We start from the raw sequence: 23,427 nt of genomic DNA on the forward strand, positions 1-23,427 counted from the left end.
CCTTAGTTTTCCTTCTGGTTCTGTATAGTGAAAGTACAAGAGTGAGGCTTGGGACATGGCACCTTCAATGTAGCTTATTTTACAAGCAGTAAACATTTAATTTTCAGAAAGCATTTAGGACGAATAAGTGTTTAAGATCACCGCGCCAAATACAAAGACATTGCTCTCACCACATGAACAACATGCTTACTTACTTCTCACTAGAAGTACACAAATGACCTAAATCCAGCTATTAGCTGGCAGGTAAGACTATTAGCACTCATCAATCACTCTCCGTGCTCATCATCCCGGACACAAACAAGCAATCAATTGTTGGACTCGGCTTGAGTCTGGTTACAGACCAAACACATTTATCGAAACTCGATGGAGGTAGCTGAGGTAATTCTTACATTTGTGAGACATTATGTTAAAAATAATGCCTGCTACATGACTCATTCCCACAGTCTAAATTACATTCTCATCTTTCCATTCTGTTGTTTTGGCCTGGTTGCAGTAAATACTTTTATTTTGAAGCAGGGACTTCTTTATATGGAGCCATACAAAGTTTCCTTTGGTCCTCTTCCTAGCCTCTTCCTTTGCTCAGATAGTGCAGGATATGAGAGAGATAGAGAGAGAGCGAGAGAGAGAGAGAGAGAGAGAGAGAGAGAGAGAGAGAGAGAGAGAGAGAGAGAGAGAGGCCATGCAGGTTTTGTAATAATGATGTGCCCTCAGGCCTCTGTGGCTGTGCTGTCTATCACTCTGCTCCATCCCGCCCACTTCCCTTCTCCCTCCCTCTCTCTCTTTGAAACGAGAAATGCACACAGACTGTAAATTGAGGAAATTTGACCAGATTTCTGAAGGTTTTAAGCAATTGAATTTCCCAAACCACTAGCTCACCACAATGCCACAGAGGTCATTGTTGCATTCCGCCACCCCTCATCTTAAAGAGAGATTCTACCTCTAACTTGGTTGAAATCCTATTACATCTTTCATGTTCTTCCGATCTGTATAGGCCTATGAACGTTGGTCCAGTATGTTCTCAAGACATGGATGAGTTCCCTCATTTAATGGGTTTTCATAGGGTTTGGGGTATTGGGTATCATTGCCAACAGTGGCTAACAGAAGGTCCCTCTCTACATCATGCCTCCAGGCCACACTACTGCGACAGAGCCCGGGGTGGCGAGCTGACAGCCGGCTGGTGGCTCCTCAATGCGTCGGAGGAAATTAAATTACTGCTCGTGCTGCTCAGTTTGTAAACAACACAAAGACAATGATACGCCCAATTACACTTCAATGCAATGCATGTTAACAACCATGGAGTGTCCTGAACCCCAAAAGGCAACCACAGCCATACACACAGAAAAAGTTTGGGATAAAATGAATGAAAAAATGATATGTCAACGTGCTCTAACAACTCACGTGTTCTGACAAATGATGGGTGCCGGTATTGTGGAACTATTTTCTGATATACAACATGTTATGTTGTTGTTTTTTTCTCTCACAAAACCAGGTTTAACATCCCACTTGTTATTATTATATGTTATTGAGCCGCAACATACATTTTCACCACGTCCTTGTTGTAGTGCTTGTAACAGAACGAAACCTAAAAACTATCTGCAATTCATTTATGATCTGTATTGCATCATTATTACAAGGCCCATTTGGTTACTGTAAAGCGGATTATTCGTTTCTAATCCTTTTCTGTCGTCTTATTTGTTTATGTTTAAACGAGCAGAAATGTTTGACAAACATCTTGTTCAATGAGATTTTACATCGAAATCATGGAATTCTTCTTCGGGGTAATTTTATTTTAGTTGAAGTCATAACCTTAATAATTTGATCACGTTGAATTGCTTACCACCAGTCAGACAGTAAGGATTTGGGGTGGAGAATATTTACCATGTATCTGCACACTTGTTTGTAAATTACCCAGCTCCAACTTCTTTGACAATAATATATTTGACGAACACCAGAGGAGAATGATTAAATAAAAAATGATTGATTATATCATGGGTAAATTACATTCATCTAATTGTCATGGGAAATAGAAGTAGCCGATTCTCGAGAATTCACTTTGAAACGAAAAAGTTGGGGTTGGAAGTGAAACTGATATCTAATCGATATTGGAGGACAATATTTTAGACACAATGCTGAAATGCTGAAATTGGTCATTTCATGTATTTTGTAAATTGGATAATGGTTCCAGTTTTCAGAACAAAACACTTCCATTTCAATTTCAAGTTGTCAGCGTGAAAAAGTCAGCTATATAAACCGATGTGATTGATTGAGTAGGCTACGAGCCTCTTCAATTACTTTCAGAAGACATTTATTTGATTTGACAAAGATGATCAACAACCCAACGTTAACACTTTTCAGAAACACAGTCCATGGAAAATGCAAACGTGGGACATTGTTTACTTTATAACGATTAAATGTTCTGATGAGGCAGAACAGTGCAAAACAGTATTGCTGTATAGCTGTATTAGAAAACATCAGTAGCAATAATGATGATATTAATAATATAATATGAATAATAGCTTATTAACACTAATAATAGCACGTCTAATAATAACAATAATAAATTGCCTCCATAATCATCTAATTATTTTTTAATTAAAGCAAGACATGTTAAAGCCAATATAATCACTATAGAGACCCTAAAGCAGTCTTCATGCAATTTGATGAGTGAATATCATTTGCACAAAAAAAATCTTACATCCCAATATTGCTATGGCGACAATAACAGAAGGGCATAATATATCTTCTACAAATTAGTAAAGCAACAGTCACCTTTTCCAGTGCCTTGTCAATTTACGTTATTCAAGATGCTATTCTTGAGCGATGCTGCTTCTGTACGGTTCATCCTCCATACAAGATGACGTCTCTCAATACTCCTGAATAGCCTGCATCTCAGCGTTTTTCTTTTTTCCCCCGAGTGGTCGGTCGACTCAGTCCAGTTACAGTCGTCTGATCTGGGCAGGAGGCGCCAGGTTATCCCCGGGGAGCTGGAGAGTCAAGGACTGTAGCTCGAAATGCAGAATAATGTAATTCTATCTGGTCTGAATTCAACCTAATTACAGCAGAAAGCAAAACAGGCAGAGAGGCTAGCGACTGCAAATGGGTCGGGATGACAGGCCCATCAGCTTAATGCCCAACATCCTCGAGTGGAGAGCTTTGGAAAAGACTCACCAAAGTGCGCGAGCCTGCCTGAGTGACGGGAGTCAATGCATCTCAGAAAACACATTCTCTTTCTTGTGATTATCGAAAATAAAGGCTCCTTTAGGCCTATAAAAACACAAATAGACATAACAGCAAAATTATAATAACAACTCGCCTACAACAACGTCATAATTATAAATACTGAGTGATAGGCTATTAGGCTGCATTATTATTATTATTGTTGTTGTTATTATGCAGTCTGTGCAGGCTGCTATTTACCTCTTATTATTTTCACAGAACCTTGAGAGAAACCTTTGTACTAATTATGAATGCAGTGCTGTCTGCCTTTTGATGATAGTCACGAATTCAATCAGTTAAGGTGGATAACCAACATCATAGAATATCAACTGCATATACGGCATCAGTAACTGCACAGCACAGAATATAGGCCTATAGCTTAAAACGAGCCAACAGGTGCCTGTCCCCTACAATGATCACAAACAGCCTGTTTTTGTTCCAATTTGACGGTTTGTTTCACATGTCACAGCCCATCGCCGCTTAACTGCAGCGTTGAAGTGTTAATTTGACAAGTTCTTAGAGGACTGATCTTTAAATGGCTCCTAACTATCGCAGTTGTTTGCAAACCTCTTGAAGCCAGCCTTCTGCAGAAACGTTGCACTGGGGGGTGGGGGGTCACTATAATATTTCGGGGATCCAACTGTGACAAATTCCTTTTGTCTGTGCTTTGCCGCTACTTTATTACCCAGACGCGCAAACACTGCCTGGAGACAACGATTCATCACCGGCTGCATGGAAGTCACCATAGACATCGCCTCCGGGCAACCAGCTAAAGGCTTTCATATTTACATTTGAGAAGAGGATTTTGGGGGGTTGATTAAATTGGCTTAAATCTTAATATGGATGAAATCGTTGTCAAAGTTGGACAGAAAAATCTATGATTTTCTGATGGCAAATGTTTAATGTCAAATCCACTCCATAGTTTCACATGTATTAATGTGCCCGGTTCATAATTAACTTACAGTTTAGGCCTATTGCTTAGGCCTATATATGTTGTCTTGGAGTTTTATTGGATTTTATGCTATTGGTGGCTTATCATATTCAATTGTGTTCAAAAATATATGGTGCATCAAAATAGTGTTTAACTGTTGTACCTGGCTGATTAATTTCATTTCAGAATGAGGCGTTAAAAACAGGTTGTGAAATGAAACACGAGTTAGGTAGGTTCAAGTTGTCAGGTTCCATAATGAGAGATTCTTACTGTTCAAAAATAATTGGGACATAAACGAATTAAAGCTAACCTTTTGCCTCTTCTTCGAATTGGTTTTGAGTTTAGCATAAGGCTATATGTGTTGGTGAAAGTAACTCGCAGGCCTATAGGCAATGATGTATCCCATACCCATAACATATGCCTATGTTTTGGTCAATTAAACTCGCTGCCAAGCGATATGACTATATGGTATAGGCCTATACATGACTCTCATTCGGCTAATTCACAATGTGCTCCATGAGTATCTTAAATAACTCTCAACTGCGCCCACACCTTGCGTATGACCTAATGGCGCGCGCAGATACACCGAGACATAATTTGCTCTCGAGGCTTCGTTGTGAAGAACCAAAGAGATAGCCTCTCCGATAACCGTTATGTCACCAATTGGAGATGATGTGTGATACATCATGGTCGTTTTGCACATTCATAAAGCCATAATGACGCATTCATCGTCCAAATGTCCAGTGGCATAGCCTGTCATCCCCAACGTGACATCAATAGGTAGGCTAGGCGGTTTAACAGCAATTGAGTTACATTTTACGCGCTTCCCAGGATGGCTCTCCAACATATTCGTTGCCTCTTTATTTTATTCGATCATGTTTAAAAACAAACACATCTTAGGTTTACAGTACCCCCATTCTCGTCGCCTCACGTATCAACGTCCATTATTGATATAGCTTTAAATTCATACAATTGATTTTTATGCTTCCCTATAGCCAGTTTGAGCAGTTGAGAGATATCTTTATTCACACGGAAGCTGAAATAAGCCTGGCCTGAATAAGTGCGTAATAAAACGAAGATATATTAAATCCGTTTTCCCCGTGTTGCAGTTTTATTATGAGTCATTTTTCATTTTTATTAAATTTAGACCGGGAAATCCGCACTCTTGCTTCAGGCAGAGAAAGGTTAAATAATTTGTGCCAATCAACACTGTGTTTTGCATTGTCAAGGGTAAGCCATGATTCTCTTATGGACTTTATTGGCATAGTCATAGGCTGGTCTAATAATCTGTACTAATCCTAAAATAATAGTTTTAAACATATGCTGAGGCTATATAGTGTTAACAATTGCTTTGTTTATAAAACAAGCTTATATTTTGGGTTCTGACCCCTCGGCAGTTGAACTAAGCTCATGAGGCAATTTAAGTCATATTTTTGAAGAATCAATGGGTACATATCATTCATTTATAAGTCAAAAAATGGATGTTGCAACTGCAGATTGCCGCTTTAATTTATTTTATGAAACCTTATTTTGTGTAGGCCTATCGGAGAGTGTGTTTATGTCTTTCTGAGTTGTTAATGCACAAGTGTTGATGGACAAGTGCAACATTCACAGTTTGCTTTGCAACATATTTTTTGTCTTCTTGAGTGATGTTACTAATTGAAGACCATCTTGTCATAATCATGATTAGGCTATATAGCCTGCCCTATATTCCCACTCCTCGCTAACCGTTATCTTCTTGCATATCAAATGTTATTGGTGCGTAAAAAGGACCACATAGGCTTAATTGTAAATTAGTTGAAATTCTCGTGGCTCGATTGTCTAGTTAGGCTATTTGGCTGCTATCAGGCTTTACAATGAAAGGGCAATAAACAGGGATGTGTAATATCAAATAAAACCCATAGTTACATAGCAATTAAACCATAGTTTCATGCATGATAGTCCATATCTATTAGCTAGTTGTTCATGTCTTAGCGTTTTATAGTGGGATTAAGGTTGGTGATAGCCTATGTGCTTAAACTCAGTTCTATTCTGATATACACCGAATGTCATATTATACAGCACAATAAAACTGGGGCTGCGGGTTCTTTAAGAGAAGGGAGCAGGCTGCAAAACATTGAAATGCGTGGGCCAATGGATGACCGAATGGCAAGAGTTAGGCAGGAGGGGTGTCTCGACAGCTGCTAAAATCACTTCAGATTCACTGGAACGGAGCTATCTTTTCCAATTAATATTCATGTTTAGCACAGTCAACACTTCATTTTGTTACATATTTTGATACGATGAGGATGAGTCGGCAATGGCCTCTGCCTTTGTAGATGTTGCAATATCAATGCCAGAGAAAAGAGCCGGTATCCGCTTCACAGGAACTTGGGAACTCCTCAAATTGAAGATTTGGCTGTAAGTAGTCTGGCTAACTATTTTTACACTACCAATAAGCTACTCATCTCTTTCGATTAATGTGCAAGTAAATATGTTAAAGATCATGCTACAAGGTGATGGATATGCATTTTAAGACTCCCCCAGAACCTATCCCGATGGATTATTAACAGTGCATTTTAGTACACTCCAGTTCTATGTCTTCCGGACAGATAATGGAAACGCTTCGGACGGTGTTGGTCGCGCACTGCTCAAGGAAGTATCTTTAGGCTAAAATATCTGAACACAGACGGGGGGCATCATTTCTGCATCCGATACTGCGACAATAAGGGAAACAAATAGCATACTTTTCATCAACATATGAGACGCTAATATGAATACAACAATGGAGCACACTGGAATTGAAGAGGTAAACCAGACACACCAGCAGCACGAGCCCATCAGCTTTGGAATAGACCAGATTCTGAACAGCACGGACCAGTCCAGCAGCTGCATGCTGCCCAACCGAACCAGCGACACGGATTACACGCTTGCCCCAAACGTTTACACCAATGGCTATAACAGCGTCTATAACCCGGCCTGCTCTATGGCGGCTGGACTCGCAGGTTCCTATAACGTGAACATGAACATGAATGTCAGCATGAACATGAACGTTAACGTGAATGGTGGGAACGCCGGTGGTGTTATCAGGGTGCCAGCTCACAGACCCATGCCACCGAATCCACATCAGCCCCCGCCTACCCATCCACCTGGCTTCGCGGGTGGCATCACCTCAGTGACTTCAATGCCAAGTATGGGAAATGCAGCAAACTTTACCTTCCCGTGGATGGAGAGCAGTCGAAGGTTCGCAAAGGACAGACTCACTGGTAAGATTCATCTAAACTTCTGAAAATGTATGTTTCTGTAGACAAAAAAAAAACATGTCACAAAATGTGAACATCGCTTCGTGGATTTCCCCATAGGCCTATCATACCTGATATATCCTTTTCAGTTGAAAAGAGGTTCACACTTCAATATAATTCGTTTGAAAGTTCACATTTATTTGTTGTTTTTCAGTTTAACCCACATCCTTGCAAGCAGGGCGTATGCCTAAGCAAAACATTTAGCATCTTGACGCTGTCAATTAAGAAGGCATGGTAGGCAATTCTGTGACAGACTCATTTATCAAATCATATGTGCGACTGGGCATATGGCATGATGTGCGACTGGGCATATGGCATGAGGAATTCGATTCTACATCAAGGTCTGTCTATATGTATCATATTAGTTCATTTAAAAGGCAAATAAATACTTGCAGGTATTGTTATGAATATATGTTGTGTACATTTGTATAATTATATGGTATAATGTCAGCCGTTAAGATTGGCTTTCCGTTTAATAGGAGGGAATAAATGTGATAAATCACTGGCACCCTAATCAAAATGATAGGTCTCCATAGCCTACAAAATGTACGACATGATTTGAAGAGATTTTTCCCTTTCAAAATGCAATAGAACAGATATATTTCTGAAAGTAAAATTCACCGTCCAACACCATCTGAAGAATCTTAATAATAACAACATCAATATCAATATACCTATAATACAATTAATAGGTTAACGTCAATAATTCTAACAATCATAATAATATTATCCTAATAATAATAGAATAGAGTATTGCTGTTATTAGGCTATTATTATTAGTAGTAGCTATAGTAGTATTGCTTATTGTAGCAGCCTAATAATAATATGACAATTTGCTATAATAACAGCAATAAAAAACAACAGTTTTCTAGCTTATTATTATCATTATCAGGCCTATGATACATTTACTTTTAGAGGCATATAGTAGCTAAGCTTTGCAGTTGTGGAAAATAGGCCTACTCTAGCTCCTTCCAATACAAAATGGGCCCTAAACTAGCGAGTCAGTTTACGACAAGGTAGGCATTGATGATGCCCGCCTGCAGGTGTGTTACGTAAATAATTCGTACCCTGATGAAGACAGCTTGGCTGTCGAAACGTTGGTAATTACATTTTTGCATCTGAGCTATTAGAGTGTGCGGCTCTCTTTTATTTTCACGTACATAATTTGTGTCTGGGCTCTACTGGCCCATTTAGGCCTATAGTTGTGTATACAGACGACGATTAGAGAAGATAGCAACACTGTCACTATCAAATGACACACTTGTTAGGCGTTTTGACATTTCCCTTTCCACGTTGAACGTCACGACAGTAAATACAAATAATCTATTCGTGTAGGTCTTGAATAAATGCTGTCTTATTTGAATAGAACCGTCTTCAACACACTGTTGAACAACTATCCAGTTACGTCCAACCTAATTGAACCATTGAAATCAAATAAAAAGGGAACATAACTGTGACAAATTCTATACAAACTTTGAAGCATGGCATTTAAACATGTAGCGTACGGCCCGCCGTGTTTATTTCATCCATAAACCTTTGAATGTACGTTTATCTTCACCATTGGGGGGTCAAGGTAAATGAGATGACATTGCGAATGCTTCAGGTTTCGCCAGATGTATTGGCCTATATATGTGACATTGGCAGGTGTAATGCATTATCTATCTACTATCATTCACATAAACAAATTATTTTTGCTGTAGGCCTAAGCACAAATGTAATGGCATAATATATCTCACTCAAGTTCAGATTTCTCTTATCTTCACGCGCTTTTAGTTTAAGCTATCAGAAGACCCTATTATTGCGTATAATAGGCCTGTACAATTCAGGCGTTTAATCTGTAGAAGAATAATTAATAAATGAAAGTGTTGTGTCTGGGATTGTGAACAGGATTTAGGCCGTACTGTATATCAATGCCTGCAGGTCCTGAATCATTTGACCAACGCTTTTCTCGCATTTTGGGGAATTGGAAAGTGGCATTTGGTTCAAAATAATTTTTCACGTAGGCTCTAGGTGTCTGGTGTTTTCGATTAGCATAGAAAAGGGCACAACACAAAGGGTTGCATGGGCCATGATAGGCCTATAGGCCTAATGTTTAATATTTTCTAATTCGAGGAACATTTATTTTAACGATTAAGGAAAGAGAAGAACGTGGTAAATTAAATCCTAATTCGATGGCCAGCTTTTGGCCTGTACATATTACAATGACCATAACCTCAGCTCCCACTCGGCCGAGATATGAGTTTTTCTGGCATGACGTCACCACAATAAAGACGAAAATTAGGATCATCATGTATTAGCCCTCATTAAATATTAACAATGCTATAGCTCTGTGCTTCCCTCATTAATTATTTAAACCAGAACAGATATGTGAACTATAAAATATATGGTGTAAATATGCGTACCTATTGTATTCATAGTCACAAAGGGCTTCTCGTTTAATTTGGTTTATCTTTGGTGTTGGTTATGTAGCCTCATTATTACCCACCAACAAACCTTTATTTTAAGTGAGCACTTTTTGTTATCATTTGTGATCAACATTTGAGAAAAAGGCCTATCTTGAAAGTGCTTGAGGTATTTACGGTGTAGCCATTTGTCAACATTGTTTGAGACATTCATTTTTTAAATCACACATCGTAGGCTAATATTCGGATGTTTTTGCCATCGATTTCATTTGAGTTTAATATCATAGGGGCCGAATTGTATTTCCACCTTTAAAAATAATCACAAATAAATTCATTTCGGGAACCCTGATAGGTCTACTAGGCTACAAATGATAGGACAATAGTTTTAGTTGCTGGATGGACTTAGTTCAGCATTCAGCGCCAGTCTTTTTGGTTGACCTATCTTAAAAGAATATCTCAAATCGTAATGCGTTTCTCTGGATACTTGAAATAGACCTCTCCTTTTTTAAATAAATTATTCCCTTTCATATTGAATTGCAGCGCTGCATTTCACCGCAAGCGTCAAAGCAAGTGAAACAGCGAACAGGCCTAGAATTGGAGATGCGATATTCACAACAGACCGGACAGATTGGGAGGCGCTGAAAGGGAATAACACATGTTTTTATGTTAATTGACTTGGCAGTTTGCAAGTTTGAAAAAGCAGAGAAGTGCATAAACAGATGTGTCCCATCAAGTCAACAAACATAGTTGATCTTGTGGCTCTATAGGTTCTGTGGAAATTGTAGGCCCTTGGTCTGTTGTTAGTTTCATAGCAACATATTCTTACCACCAAAGCCATTTAAACTTTTACAATATCTGCATGTATTACCACAAAAAAATATATCCATACTGTAATACACTATAGTATTGAAGTGAGGTAACAAATAATACCAATCTATATCCCTATAATAAATGTATTTTGATGAGATTTCAGCATTAGGAGAGTTGATAAGTGGTTATCACTCTTTAGAGAACTATAAATACCTTAAAATAACGTGATGACATATAATTACACAAACCACGAACAGATATAACAGTTGTAATTACTATGTAATGTGTACTGCGATTACATTGCACCTGCTTGTTGTACCTGTGCAATGTCCCATGATGGCCATTGAATTTAGAGCATGCCTTATGTTAATGCATAGAGTAAATCCAATTGTATTCCTGTAGTAGTGTTCTATCTTAGTTAAAAAGAATGATCTTCCTCACAAATATATAAATGTAATGATGGCTACAGTAATTGGATGTTAATGGGAAAAGCCGTACTGTTTTCTCTGGAAGTTGTTTCTATTCTCAGCCAGTGTGGCAGGGGCAAGTGGCTCTGTTTTGCCTCACAGTGTAATAAATAGCAATATATGTTCATGTTATATTTCAATACCCCGGTAAGAATCCTTTACGGACATATTTATTAGATTGCTACGCATGTAATATCCGTAGTGGGGAAGAGAGGCGCTCTCACAGAAAGGTGTTATTAAGTATATTTGGCTTTATTATTTCTCCACGGTAGCATTTTATTTTTTGATATCCTTATGCTAAATCATATTATCCAGGCATCAGATTTAGTATTCTCCACCATTTCCTTTGTCATCCGTTGTAAAAAAAAAAAAAACATTCTCACAGAACCAATTCTTGCAATGTTTTCTTGAAAACAAGATACCCACCTTTCAAATACAAATGAAATAAGATAATTGAATGAAATAAAAATGTATAACATTTAACCCTTTTGACCACATTCAATTTTCTCTCCCCTATGAAATACATTGATCTTGGGAGTTGAATGGTGATGTGGTAGTCAAGTGAATGGTCCTATAGCCTCTGTGGCCATATTTGGTCTTTCTCAGTTACGGGAAACAGTATTTTCTTCAATGAATACAATTATTGTGGTAAGTGTTTGCGTGTAAACACTCGGACAACTTCTTGCAATATGGGCTGTAATTAAAAGCAATCACATCAAATTATAAAGCCTGTCACTGTAAAGAGGCTGAGGGCTAAATTTAACTAACTGCCTCGTTCCATAAATGTTTGCAGGTTTTGATAACAGACAGGTGTGTTCTGGGCTCTTGGCACACTGCTGCATTTAGTGGAATACTAGGACACACTTGGCTCTTTATTTTGGAAGCTGGTCAAAACTAGCAACATCACAGACAAAGTCAAATTAAAACCTATTTTACAACGTCTAGACCTTTTGTCTTTTGTTCTATTTCCACATTAAATTAGTCAATCATCATCAATATGAATATTGTTACGTTTCAACTGTTTATTTGGAATACCTTATGTCAGAATTAAAGTTAGGTTGAAGGGAACCTTTAGCATGTTCGACTGGATGTTTGCATGTTACTCTTGGGTTGCATATGAACGTGCTTGTACTGTATGTGCCTGGTCCATTAGCTGGTCCACAGATGGCCTGAAATAGAAGTCTAATGTGGTATTATCTGTACCCAGACCTGCATGTTGAGCCTGGAGCAGACCTGCTTGCTCCAAATGTGTGACCTATTAATCGAAACTCCTCAGGCAATGAAGGGTTGGACCATCTATAGATTATACATATTGTTTTAAACACTTTTTCAACACTCAACACTTTGAGTCACTGCAAATGTATTGCAAATGTACCCAATTTACATTTTTTTAAGTATTTATTTATTTATTCTGCCATTTAGGTTTATAACCAATCAGAGAGGTTGGGAGTGATTCAAAATGATTGTTGAGTGCATTATGTGGCTTATGTTTCATTTGTGTTTTACCTCATCTCCAGAGTGCCTCTGTGGAAAATACATTTTGATTGCTCACACTGAATTCCTGGTTACTAAATTCTCAACACAGTAACATTGGTCCCCCCAGGAAACATATGGAGATGTTTTCATATGCATTTTGGCTCCTGGTGAGCTCTCTGACAGAACTAGACACATAAACATACCGTAAGACAACAGCTTGTGAGGAACAGGGAAGCCTGCTTCCGATCCCTTCGACAGAAACATCTGTTTTTACAGGTTATGTTTGTTATGTTTGTATGACAATATGATATGATATGACAAAAGGATTTATATCCAAACATATTATATTGCGTTTATGAATGTTCTGTTTACTCATGCCCGACACCAGGGGCGCAACTTTCACTGGGGACAGGGGGGACATGTCGTCGTCGTCGTCGCCCCCCCCCCCCCCCCCCCAGATTCTGAAACTGCATTTTTGTCCCAATGCCATTTCTATCATTGAAAAGTGATACAAAACTCCACTTCTAAAACCAGGGTTGCGCTCTTGCCTGACGAATAGACAACATGCACTAATAATTTACCTCTGCAAAGTGCTTGAGATTGGTTCTTTTCCTTTGTATCATGTTTTAATTGGTTAAAAAGTTAACAAATGTAGCGTGTACATATCGCCTAAGTTACTATGTTTGGCTGGATAGCTTAAAAAGCTAACTGTAATGATTCGGCATCAAACCAAATGTGATACTTTTGGCCTAAACAATCAGTTTAATGGTCCTGAATGGTTCAGTTGGTAAAGCATGGGATTAGTAATGCCAGGGTGTGGGTTCAATTCCCAGGGCCACCCAAATGTGAAATCTATTCTCACATGACTGTAAGTTGCTTTGGATAAAGCATCTGATAAATGGCATTTATTATATATAGTTATTGTACTAAATGACAAAAAAAGACAAATGTAACAAATCCCCATCTTGACAAAATAGCAATAAGAGGTACTTCCAGAGTACCCCCACCCGACCCCCACAGCTCCATGTGGGTCCCTGACTGTGTCTCCCTTTCTTTAGCGGAGCAGGCAGAGGACAGACAAGCAGGAGACCCCAGTGGGAGGCCAGGAGCCCCCCCGGCCTTGCCAGGCCTCTGCCCTCTCCCCAAGGGGGACATTGGCAGGGTCCCTACCTGGAGCTCTATGGAGACATTAGCCAAACACTATTACCCCGAACTTGCTCACCTGCGAGACACCGGCCCATTTGCAGACTATCCCTTTCGAAAGGGTACTTGTCCAGGTGAGTCACTTCCCTGGTCTTCTTTTACATGTGTCCTTTATCTTGCCCTGGTTTGTCTTCTCCTGGTTTCCATCAGGGGTGTTAAAATACCAAAATGCATAGCTAGGTCCATAGGACAACACTGTATGTACTGAAAAACTATGCATTTGTTGTGAGAAAGGACTGTTTTCACCTTGTAATCATATGACAAAGGTCAATAGCCAGTGATGAATCATTAAATGTTGGCTAATTTCTAGTAAAAATAAATAAAAACAGAGATGATGAAATGTTGAATTGAGTTAGGGATGGACAACATAATCACACTTATAATATGAGTGATCATGCAAGCTAAATACATGGCAAAGAATGGTATATGTCAGAGAAGGTTCTCACTTGACCAAGGTTCATCTCTGGAAAAACAAACTTTCTCTCTCTCTCTCTCTCTCTCTCTCTCTCTCTCTCTCTCTCTCTTGCTCTCTCTCAGCCGCCCTTTCTCCCTTCTCGGTGACCCGGCGCATCGGCCACCCCTATCAGAACCGGACGCCACCCAAAAGAAAAAAGCCCCGCACCTCATTCAGCCGTGTGCAGATCTGCGAACTTGAGAAACGCTTTCACCGACAGAAGTACCTGGCATCGGCAGAGCGCGCCACCCTGGCCAAGGCCCTGAAGATGACAGACGCACAGGTCAAAACCTGGTTCCAGAACAGGAGGACAAAATGGCGGTAGGGGCCCATTACAGCAACGCATTACAGCAACACACTTCTAGACATTCTTTAACACTGTCTGTTATCAACACTCTTAGTGTTGTTGTTTTTTATTGTCGCTTTTGGACATTTTTTATTTCAAGTTTTTTTCCCCAAAACTGCTTTCCATTGTTCGTGCTGCCTTATGTTTTATTCATTTTGATACATCAGATTGATGCAGGAAGTGTCACAAAGTAACAACTAGGCAGCTGTTTAAATTAGAGTATGGTATACTATGTGAATTGCTTTGCTTGAGGTGAGCAAGCGTTTGGGATGTTTTAAAGGAATATTCTATGCGCCCAAGGCATTTTGTTGTGACAGGGAAACATCTTTTTTGCTTAGCTTAGCTCCTACTTGTTTTTTGGAGGCCAATTCCCTTGACCAAGCACAATTAGCCCAGTTCTTGAAAAGGTTCTCTGGAAAGATGCTGTCCAAAGCAATATTGGCACGCTAGTCTGAATAATTGAGTGCATTGTCCATGGCCGAAACTCTTCCCCCTAACTCACACGGTTGTTTATGGTCATTTGAAATGAATGAGTGGACATTCAAATTAAAATGCCTTACTTTTATTTAACCTTTGATGACAAACAAGGAACTAAAGGAAATGCATATACTGTGGTAGTCATTCCTGTACATCTGAGTCATCTTGAATCATAGCCTCTGTGATCAGATAGTGGTCATTCACTGAGATCCAACTGTTCTGGCTGACCTTCACCTGATGTGGACAAGGATGTATTGTTGTTATCCATACTGTGAACAGCACATGGTAGTAGGTAGTAGGTCATTAAATGTATAGCAATAATTGGATTTGTGATGTGACTCACCTTTGACAAGCTGGCAAATTATGCATTTAAATACCAGGTGGAAAAGTAAAGCCTGGGATCTTATTTCAATAGGTATTTATGTGCCAGGCGCCAACACAGGCCATGTTTTCTACAGAAACATGAAAAAAAGAATGGCTAAATGGCATATCATGAATAACCAGGGAATTGGCTAACTCACTTTCCTAATTTCCAAGCTAGTTTTGGTGTGATTTTTTTTTATATTTCCCCATAGTGTGTTGATAGGATGTGCATGAAAGATGTATTTGTGTCACAGCTGCGCTAGTAACAAGCAAATGATCAAATGAACAGCAGCACAATCAGATTACAATAATGTAGTTAACAATAACGTGTGGCTAATGGAAGGAGGATGGTGTGTATAAAACAATATTTTAGAGGTGTTTTTCTGACTGTGCTGCACATGCAGACCTAACCATCACATGGACACTATATATACAAAAGTATGTGGACACTCCTTCAAATGAGTGGAATCGTATATTTCAGCCACACTCGTTGCTGACAGGTGTATAAAATCTAGCACACTGCCATGCAATCTCCATAGACAAACATTGGCAGTAGAATGACCTTACTGAAGAGATCAATGACTTTCCATGTGGCACCGTCATAGGATTCCACCTTTCCAACAAGTCAGTTTGTCAAATTTCTGCTCTGCTAGTGCTGTCCCGGTCAATTTTAAGTGCTGGGATCATGAAGAGGAAACGTCAGCGAAGTGGTAGGCCACACAAGCTCACAGAACAGGACCGAGGTGTATAAAAATCGCCTGTCCTCGGTTGCAACACTCACTACCGAGTTCCAAACTGCCTTTGGAAGCAACGTCAGCACAATAACTGTTCGTCGGGAGCTTTATTAAATGGGTTTCCATGGCCGAGCAGCCTAAGATTACCATGTGCAATGCCAAGCTTTGGCTGGAGTGGTGTAAAGCCCGCCGCCATTGGACTCTGGAGCAACTGTAAAGTATGGTGGAGGAGGAATAATGGTCTGGGGCTGTTTTTCATGGTTCTGGCTAGGCCCCTTAAATCCAGTGAAGTGAAATCTTAACAATACAGCATACAATGACATTCTAGATGATTCTGTGCTTCCAACTTTGTGGCAACAGTTTGGGAAGGCCCTTTCCTGTTTCAGCATGACAATGCCCTCAAAGCGAGGTCCATACAGAAATGGTTTGTCGAGATTGGTGTGGAAGAACTTGACTGGCCTGCACAGAGCCTGGACCTCAACCCCATCGAACATCTTTGGGATGAATTGGAACACCGACTGCGAGCCATGCCTAATCGCCCAACATCCGTGCCCGATCTCACTAATGCTCTTGTGGCTGAATGGAAGCAAGTCCCCGCAGCAGTGTTCCATCATCTAGTGGAAAGCCTTCCCAGAAGAGTGGAGGCTGTTATAGCAGCAAAGGCGAGACCAACTCCATATTAATGCCCATGATTTTGGAATGAGATGTTCGACGAGCAGGTGTCCATCCACATGCTTTTGGTCATGTAGTGTACATACAGCATAATATCCACGTAAGAATGACATACATCCAGGGCCGTAACCAGAGTCTGAGTTGTAGTGAGGTCCTAAAATGATATTTAGAGAACAAGCAAAAATTACCCCAGCCATTATCACATTGGTTGCTGTAGCTTCATTCACCTCAGTCGATCTACAAACACGTAAAGCTGTGTTCGAATACTTACACTAACCACACTAACCACGCTATTTGTGATGTAAACTGAGTATGTAGTATGCTTATTGGTCATAGTATGGATAGAGTTAGTATGCCATAAGTTCCCGGATGTCGTACTATATTCGCCAAAATATGAAGTGTACAAGCAGTGGACACTATTTCCGTGATTTTCGGGCCCGTAATGCAATTTTTCAGAAAATGGGCTTGGCATCACGTTGTTTTCAGGTTTGAAGAAAATGGCGGAAAATATGCAGCCGAAGTCCGACGAGAGCGGATACAAATTCATTGCTTTAACTAATTATGACAAATCTTAAGAAAATGTTGAGCAATGTAATAAAGTAGTGACTTTTCAAATAAGTTACGCTACACGTTATGTTGGCTGACAATTTGTTGGCTACGCTATCATTTTGAACTGCAGGGCATATCATTACAGCATTAGCTACCGGTATGTTAGCTAGCTACCTAACGTTAGTTGGCTACTAATACATTGAATTTGCCAGTATATTAACTATATGCTATCTAACTAACTACACAACGTTTATTGACTTGATTATTTGCGTCATTAGCTAGGTGGTATAGTCGTTGTGTGTTCTCAATGGACATGAGTTCACTCTGGCTATTTACCCCGATTTCAGAGCACTCTCCCAGAGTGCAGAATAACTGATTAATTTCCGAATGCTCAACACCTGTTGAATATGGCCGGTGTCAGTAACCAGTTAGCAAGAGGGGGCATAGCAACATCATCAACTTCCGATAGGCAGGCGTAGCGCTAGTATGTACAATTGAAAGGATACCGTTCATTTACAGTATACTAAAATTAACTAATAGTATATAGTATGTAGTATATACTCATTAAGTATGTAGTATACAGTAGGTTAGTATGGGTATTCAAACACAGCTATAGCCTATTAGCTTTACAATTAGCCGCTACATATTAACTGATATAAATTCAGCACCGGGATTAAAAAGTATAATTTAATATGTACAGAGGGATCTGTTAACAGAAAAAGTATTTGAATAATAACAAAAAGTAAACAAATTAGTTTTTTTTACAGATTTTTTGTTGTTGTTGCAATTTAAAGCTATTTTCCTGCAATTCTATACATTTTGCCATTCCTTCAGGAAGTATTCATACGCCTTGACTAGTTGTGTTACAGCCTGAATTCAAAATGGATAAAAAAAAGACAATTCCACTTATCTACACACAATACCTCATAATGACAAAGTGAAAACATGTTTTGAGAAATCTCATTTACACAAGTATTTACACCCCTGAGTCAATACTTTGTAGAAGCACCTTTGGCAGCAATTATAGCTGTGAGTCTTTCTGGGAAAGTTTCCAACATTTGTCCATTATTATTTTCAAAATTCTTCAAGCTCTGTCAAATTGGTTGTTGATCGTTGATAGGTTATAGTCCTGCTGAAAGGTGAATTAATCTTCCAGTGTTTGGTGGGAAGCAGACTGAACCAGGTTTTCCTCCAAGATGTTTCCTTTGCTTAGCTCCATTCCATACATTTTTTTTATCTTGAAAAACTTCCCAGTCCTTAACGATTACAAATATATCCATAACATGATGCAGCCATCTATATGCTTGAAAATATGGAGAGTGGTACTCAGTAATGTGTTGTATTGGATTTGCCCCAAATGTAACACTTTGTACTCAGGACAAAACGTTAACTGCTTTGACACATTTACTAGTTTAGTGCCTTGTTGCAAATAGGATGCATGTTTTGGATTTTTTTAAATTTTGTACAGGCTTCCTTCTTTTCACTCTATCAATTAGGTTAGTATTGTGGGGTAACCACAATGTTGTTGATCCTTCCTCAGTTATCTCCTATTACAGGTATTAATATCTGTAACTGATTGAAAGTCACCATTGGCCTCATGGTGAAATCCCTGAGCGGGTTCCTTCCTCTCTGACAACTGAGTTAGGAAGGACGCCTGCATCTTTGTAGTGACTGGGTGTATGGATACACCATCCAAGTGTAATTAATAGCTTCACCATGCTCAAAGGGATATTCAATGTCTGTTTTTTTTTACCAATAGGTGCAACCTGGTCTCAGAGCATTTCGCATTATTCTGCATGTAAATCCGAGAAACTCCTTTAGTATTGAATGTAACGTTTCGAATGGAATGTATTAATTTACCCCATAATGACAAAGTAAAAACATGTTTTAGAGATTTTTTCAAATGATCACATTTACATAAGTATTCAGACCCTTTACTCAGTACCTTGTTGAACCACATTTGGCAGTGATTACAGAATTGAGTATACCTGCATTTGGGGAGTTTATCCCATTATTTTCTGCACATCCTCTCAAATTCTGTCAGATTTGATGGGGAGCGTTGCTGCACAACTATTTTCAGGTCTCTCCAGAGATGTTCAATAGGGTTCAAATCCAGGTTCTGGCTAGGCCACTCCAGGACATTGAAAGACTTGTCCCGAAGCCACTCCTGCGGTGTCTTGGTTGTGTGCTTAGGGTTGTTGTCCTGTTGGAAGGTGAACCTTTTCCCCAGTCTGAGGTCCTGAACACCCTGGAGCAGATTTTCATCAAGGACCTCTCTGTAATTTTCTCTGTTCATCTTTCCCCGGTTCTGACTAGTCTCCCAGTCCCTGCCGCTGAAAAACTTCCCCACAGCATAATGCTGCCACCTCCCTTCACTGTAGGGATGGTGCCAGGTTTCCTCCAGACATGAAGCTTGGCATTCAGACCAAAAAGTTCAATCTTGGTTTCATCAGACTCAAGAATCTTGTTTCTCATGGTCTGAAAGTCTTTAGGTGCCTTTTCGCCAACTCCAAGCGGGCTGTCACGTGCCTTTTACTGAGGAGTGGCTTCCGTCTGGCCACTTCACCATAAAGGCCTGATTGGTTGATGGTTGTCCTTCTGGAAGGTTCTCTCATCTCCACAGAGGAACTCTGGAGCTCTGTCAGAGTGACCATTGGATTCTTGGTCACCTCCCTGACCAAGGCCCTTCTCCCCCGATTTTGCTCAGTTTGGCCAGGCAGCCAGCCCTACGAAGAATTTTGGTAGTTCCAAACGTCTTCCACTTAGGAATAATGGAGACCACTGTATTTTTGGGGACCTTAAATGCTGCATACATTTTTGGTATCTTCCACAGATCTGTTGCCTCAACACATTCCTGTCTCGGAGCTCTACGGACAATTCCTTCGACCTCATGGCTTGGTTTTTGCTCTGACATGCACTGTCAACTGTGGGACATTAGAGAGACAGGTGTGTGCCTTTGAAAATCATATCCAATCAATTGAATTTACAAATCAGGTGGACTCCAATCAAGTTGTAGAAACATGTCAAGGATGATCAATGGAAACAGGATGCACATTAACTCAGTTTTGAGTCTCATAGCAAAAGGTCTGAATACTTATGTAAATAAGGTATTTATGTTTTTTATGTTTAATACATTTGCTAAAATTTCAAAAACCTGTTTTCATTTTTGTCATCATAGTGTATTGTGTGTAGATTGATGGGGGAAAATTTGAATTTAATACATTTTAGAATAAGGCTGTAATGTAACAAAATGTGGAAGAAGTCAAGATTACTTTCCGAATGCACTGTATGTTAAATTTTTTAACTAGGTGGCTAATGTTAGCTAGGCTAGGTGTTAGGGGTTAGGGTTAAGTTTAGGAGTTATGTTAAAGGTTTAAGTTTAGGGTTAGGGGAAGAGTTAGCTAGACACATTAAGGTTAGGGCTTGGGGAAGGGTTACCTGAAAGGGTTAAGGTTAGGTTTAGGATTAGGCTGAAGGGTTAAGTAGTTGCAAAGTAGCTAAAAAGTAGTACGTAGTTGTATAGTTACTAATTAGCTGAAAGGCTAAAGTTGTCAGTGATGAGATTCAAACTGACAACCTAAGTAGTTGCAAAGTAGCTAAAAAGTAGTTAAAAAGTTGCTAATTAGTTAAAATGCTAAAGTTGTCCGTGATGAGATGCGAACTCGCAACCTTTAGGTTGCTAGAGGTTCACATTATCTGTATTATGTAGCCATACCAAACTTAACATATCATATTAATTTGAGTGTCCCAGGTTTGCTTTTACTATGTTACGTCTAATCTATGAGACCAGGCTTATAGGTGCCCTTCTTGGTGTGTCATTGGAACATCTCCCTGGTTTTTGTGGTTGAATCTGTGTTTGAAATTCATTGCTCGAATGAGGGACATACAGATAATTGTATGAGTGGGGTACGGAGATGAGATAGTCATTAAAAAATCATGTAGTCCACGCAACTCATTATGTGACTTGTAAAGCAAATGTTTACTCCGGAACTTATTTAGGCTTGCCATAAAAAAAGGGGTTGAATACTTATTGACTCAAAACATTTCAGCTTTCATTTTTAATGAATTTACAAATATCAATTGGGGCCCCCTGGAGGTCAGGGCCCCTGGGCATGTGCCCTGCGTGCCCGGTTGGTAATTCAGCCATGATTATTAGCTTAGATCGCTGGCTAGACTAACTAGACAAATTTACCAATACATTATTTTTTTTTATTGACATGAGCTAATTCAGTGACTGTCAGTGAGTGACATATAACAAGAGGAAAACTGCTGATGCACAACAAAGTTTTGAAATAGCACCTTGTGTATTCTAACTTTTAACAGTAAGTTGAGACCCCAACTGAGTCCCCTTGGTGTCCTCATATGTAGTTACGACATACATCATTGTAAAAAAAATAAATTGTTTCCATCATAATTAATTAATGGTCATCTAAAATAATTAAGGGTTAAAATTAAATTATTAAGTAATATAATCATGTTTATATATAGTAGTTATTATAAAGTAGTTATTTTGATCAATGTCACTTTTTGAGGGCATTTAACACATATTTCAGGAAGTATCTGGCTTTTTGCTTTTGAAAGTAGGATTTATGATGACATGAATATGAATATTTAGGCACTGTTTTGACAACAACAAAAAAATATCTTCTTCCCACTGTGGAACCAGGAGACAGACAGCCGAGGAGCGCGAAGCAGAGAGACAGCAGGCCAACCGTCTGATGCTGCAGCTCCAACAGGAGGCCTTTCAGAAGACCCTGAGCCAGCCCCTGCAGCAGGACCCCTTGTGCCTGCACAACTCCTCCTTGTACGCCCTACAGAACCTTCAGCCCTGGGCGGAGGACAACAAGGTGACCTCCGTCACCTCCCTGGCATCTGTGGTCTGACTGACCGTGTGTGCGTGCGTGCATGTGTGTGTGTGTCTTAGGGAATGGTGTGTGTGCATATGTGTAATTCATAATAAGAATATAATAGTAATGTTGAGGATTTTTCTAAATGTGGGTGGGCCATTTGTTGGGGAGGGACCACATATCTACAGTAGACATATGCACATAAAAATGCATTTTATGCAGACTTTTGCATTGTGGGAATTGTACAGTAATATGTTTTGTTATTTAACGTGCATAACAACCGACAATAAGGACAAGGAGGAAACCTATAGTATATGACATTTTCTCTATGTATTTCTTTATAAACCACGTATTCTCTTTTATAGATCATATGTGGACTTCTTGGCGTGGACAGACATACATTTAGTTCCACTGAAATGGACAATGATCAATGAGTCTTCTAAGTTTTTTCAGACCTGATTCTGTCAAGTAATTTTCCTACCTTACACTAGATTTTCACTCTCCCTTCAGCTGTCGGTCTAAACAGAGGACGGAGCTAAATCCTACCTGAAATCTAACGGACACATCAGTAGATGCCTACCATCAAGACTGTCCTGTTGCCAACAGGGAAGCACTGACTCTCAGCCATATGGCAACAAAACTGGATCTGATTCCTTTAACTGGAATGGATTCCTCTAACTGGATCTGATTCCTTTGCGTTTGGCTTTGTACAATGTAGTAATGCATGTTTCCGATATTTCTGTGTGCACTTGGAATTGCCGTTGAAGTCACCAGGTTTCCAGGTGGATCCCTTCCCTGACTGCAGTTTGCAAGTGGTATTGTGGAATATCTCTTCGAGAATTCCTCATAACTTACTACATTTAAAGGTGTTTTATATTAAATGATATTGTGACTTTTTGAAAAGATTATCAAAATTGAAAGCCTCTTTTGTTGTTGTGTCTTGTGGTTTCTTTTACCAGAAAAGATAACTGCATAATTTCACAAAATCACACCTCCTAAACTAAGAGTGTCCTTTACTCTAACAACCTAATGTTGTTGATTATTACACACTTATTTGCATCTTTCAGTGTTACTCTTTCATTTCAATATTCCATCCTTTATGACAACTTCCTCTCCATAGCCAAACCAGCAGGGTATGTTTCATATAACACCAGAAAAGGCTGTATAAAGTTTTAAACAGCATGCTTTTATCAGTAAAG

The 23,427-nt window shown here is 39.4% G+C and overlaps 1 protein-coding gene across 3 annotated transcripts; it reads left to right on the forward strand.

The window, feature by feature from the left end:
- The first annotated feature begins 6,899 nt into the window (after nt 1-6,899).
- Nucleotides 6,900-23,131, forward strand: LOC139390975 (T-cell leukemia homeobox protein 3-like). 3 transcript variants are annotated; one of them, XM_071138411.1, is made up of 5 exons: nt 6,900-7,392; nt 13,642-13,860; nt 14,324-14,561; nt 22,048-22,228; nt 22,594-23,131. In XM_071138411.1, exons 1-5 carry the CDS (start codon nt 6,900-6,902, stop codon nt 22,660-22,662), a joined length of 1,200 nt encoding a protein of 399 aa, XP_070994512.1. In that variant the 3' UTR covers nt 22,663-23,131. The 3 variants fall into 3 exon arrangements, with proteins under 3 accessions (XP_070994512.1, XP_070994514.1, XP_070994515.1); XM_071138413.1 differs by lacking the exon at nt 13,642-13,860 and having other exon boundaries at nt 6,912-7,392; nt 22,594-22,902; XM_071138414.1 differs by lacking the exon at nt 13,642-13,860 and having other exon boundaries at nt 6,912-7,392; nt 22,739-22,902.
- Nucleotides 23,132-23,427: the final 296 nt, after the last annotated feature.

Source organism: Oncorhynchus clarkii, chromosome 31 (assembly GCF_045791955.1).
Source record: "Oncorhynchus clarkii lewisi isolate Uvic-CL-2024 chromosome 31, UVic_Ocla_1.0, whole genome shotgun sequence".
NCBI classification, from domain to species: domain Eukaryota; kingdom Metazoa; phylum Chordata; class Actinopteri; order Salmoniformes; family Salmonidae; genus Oncorhynchus; species Oncorhynchus clarkii.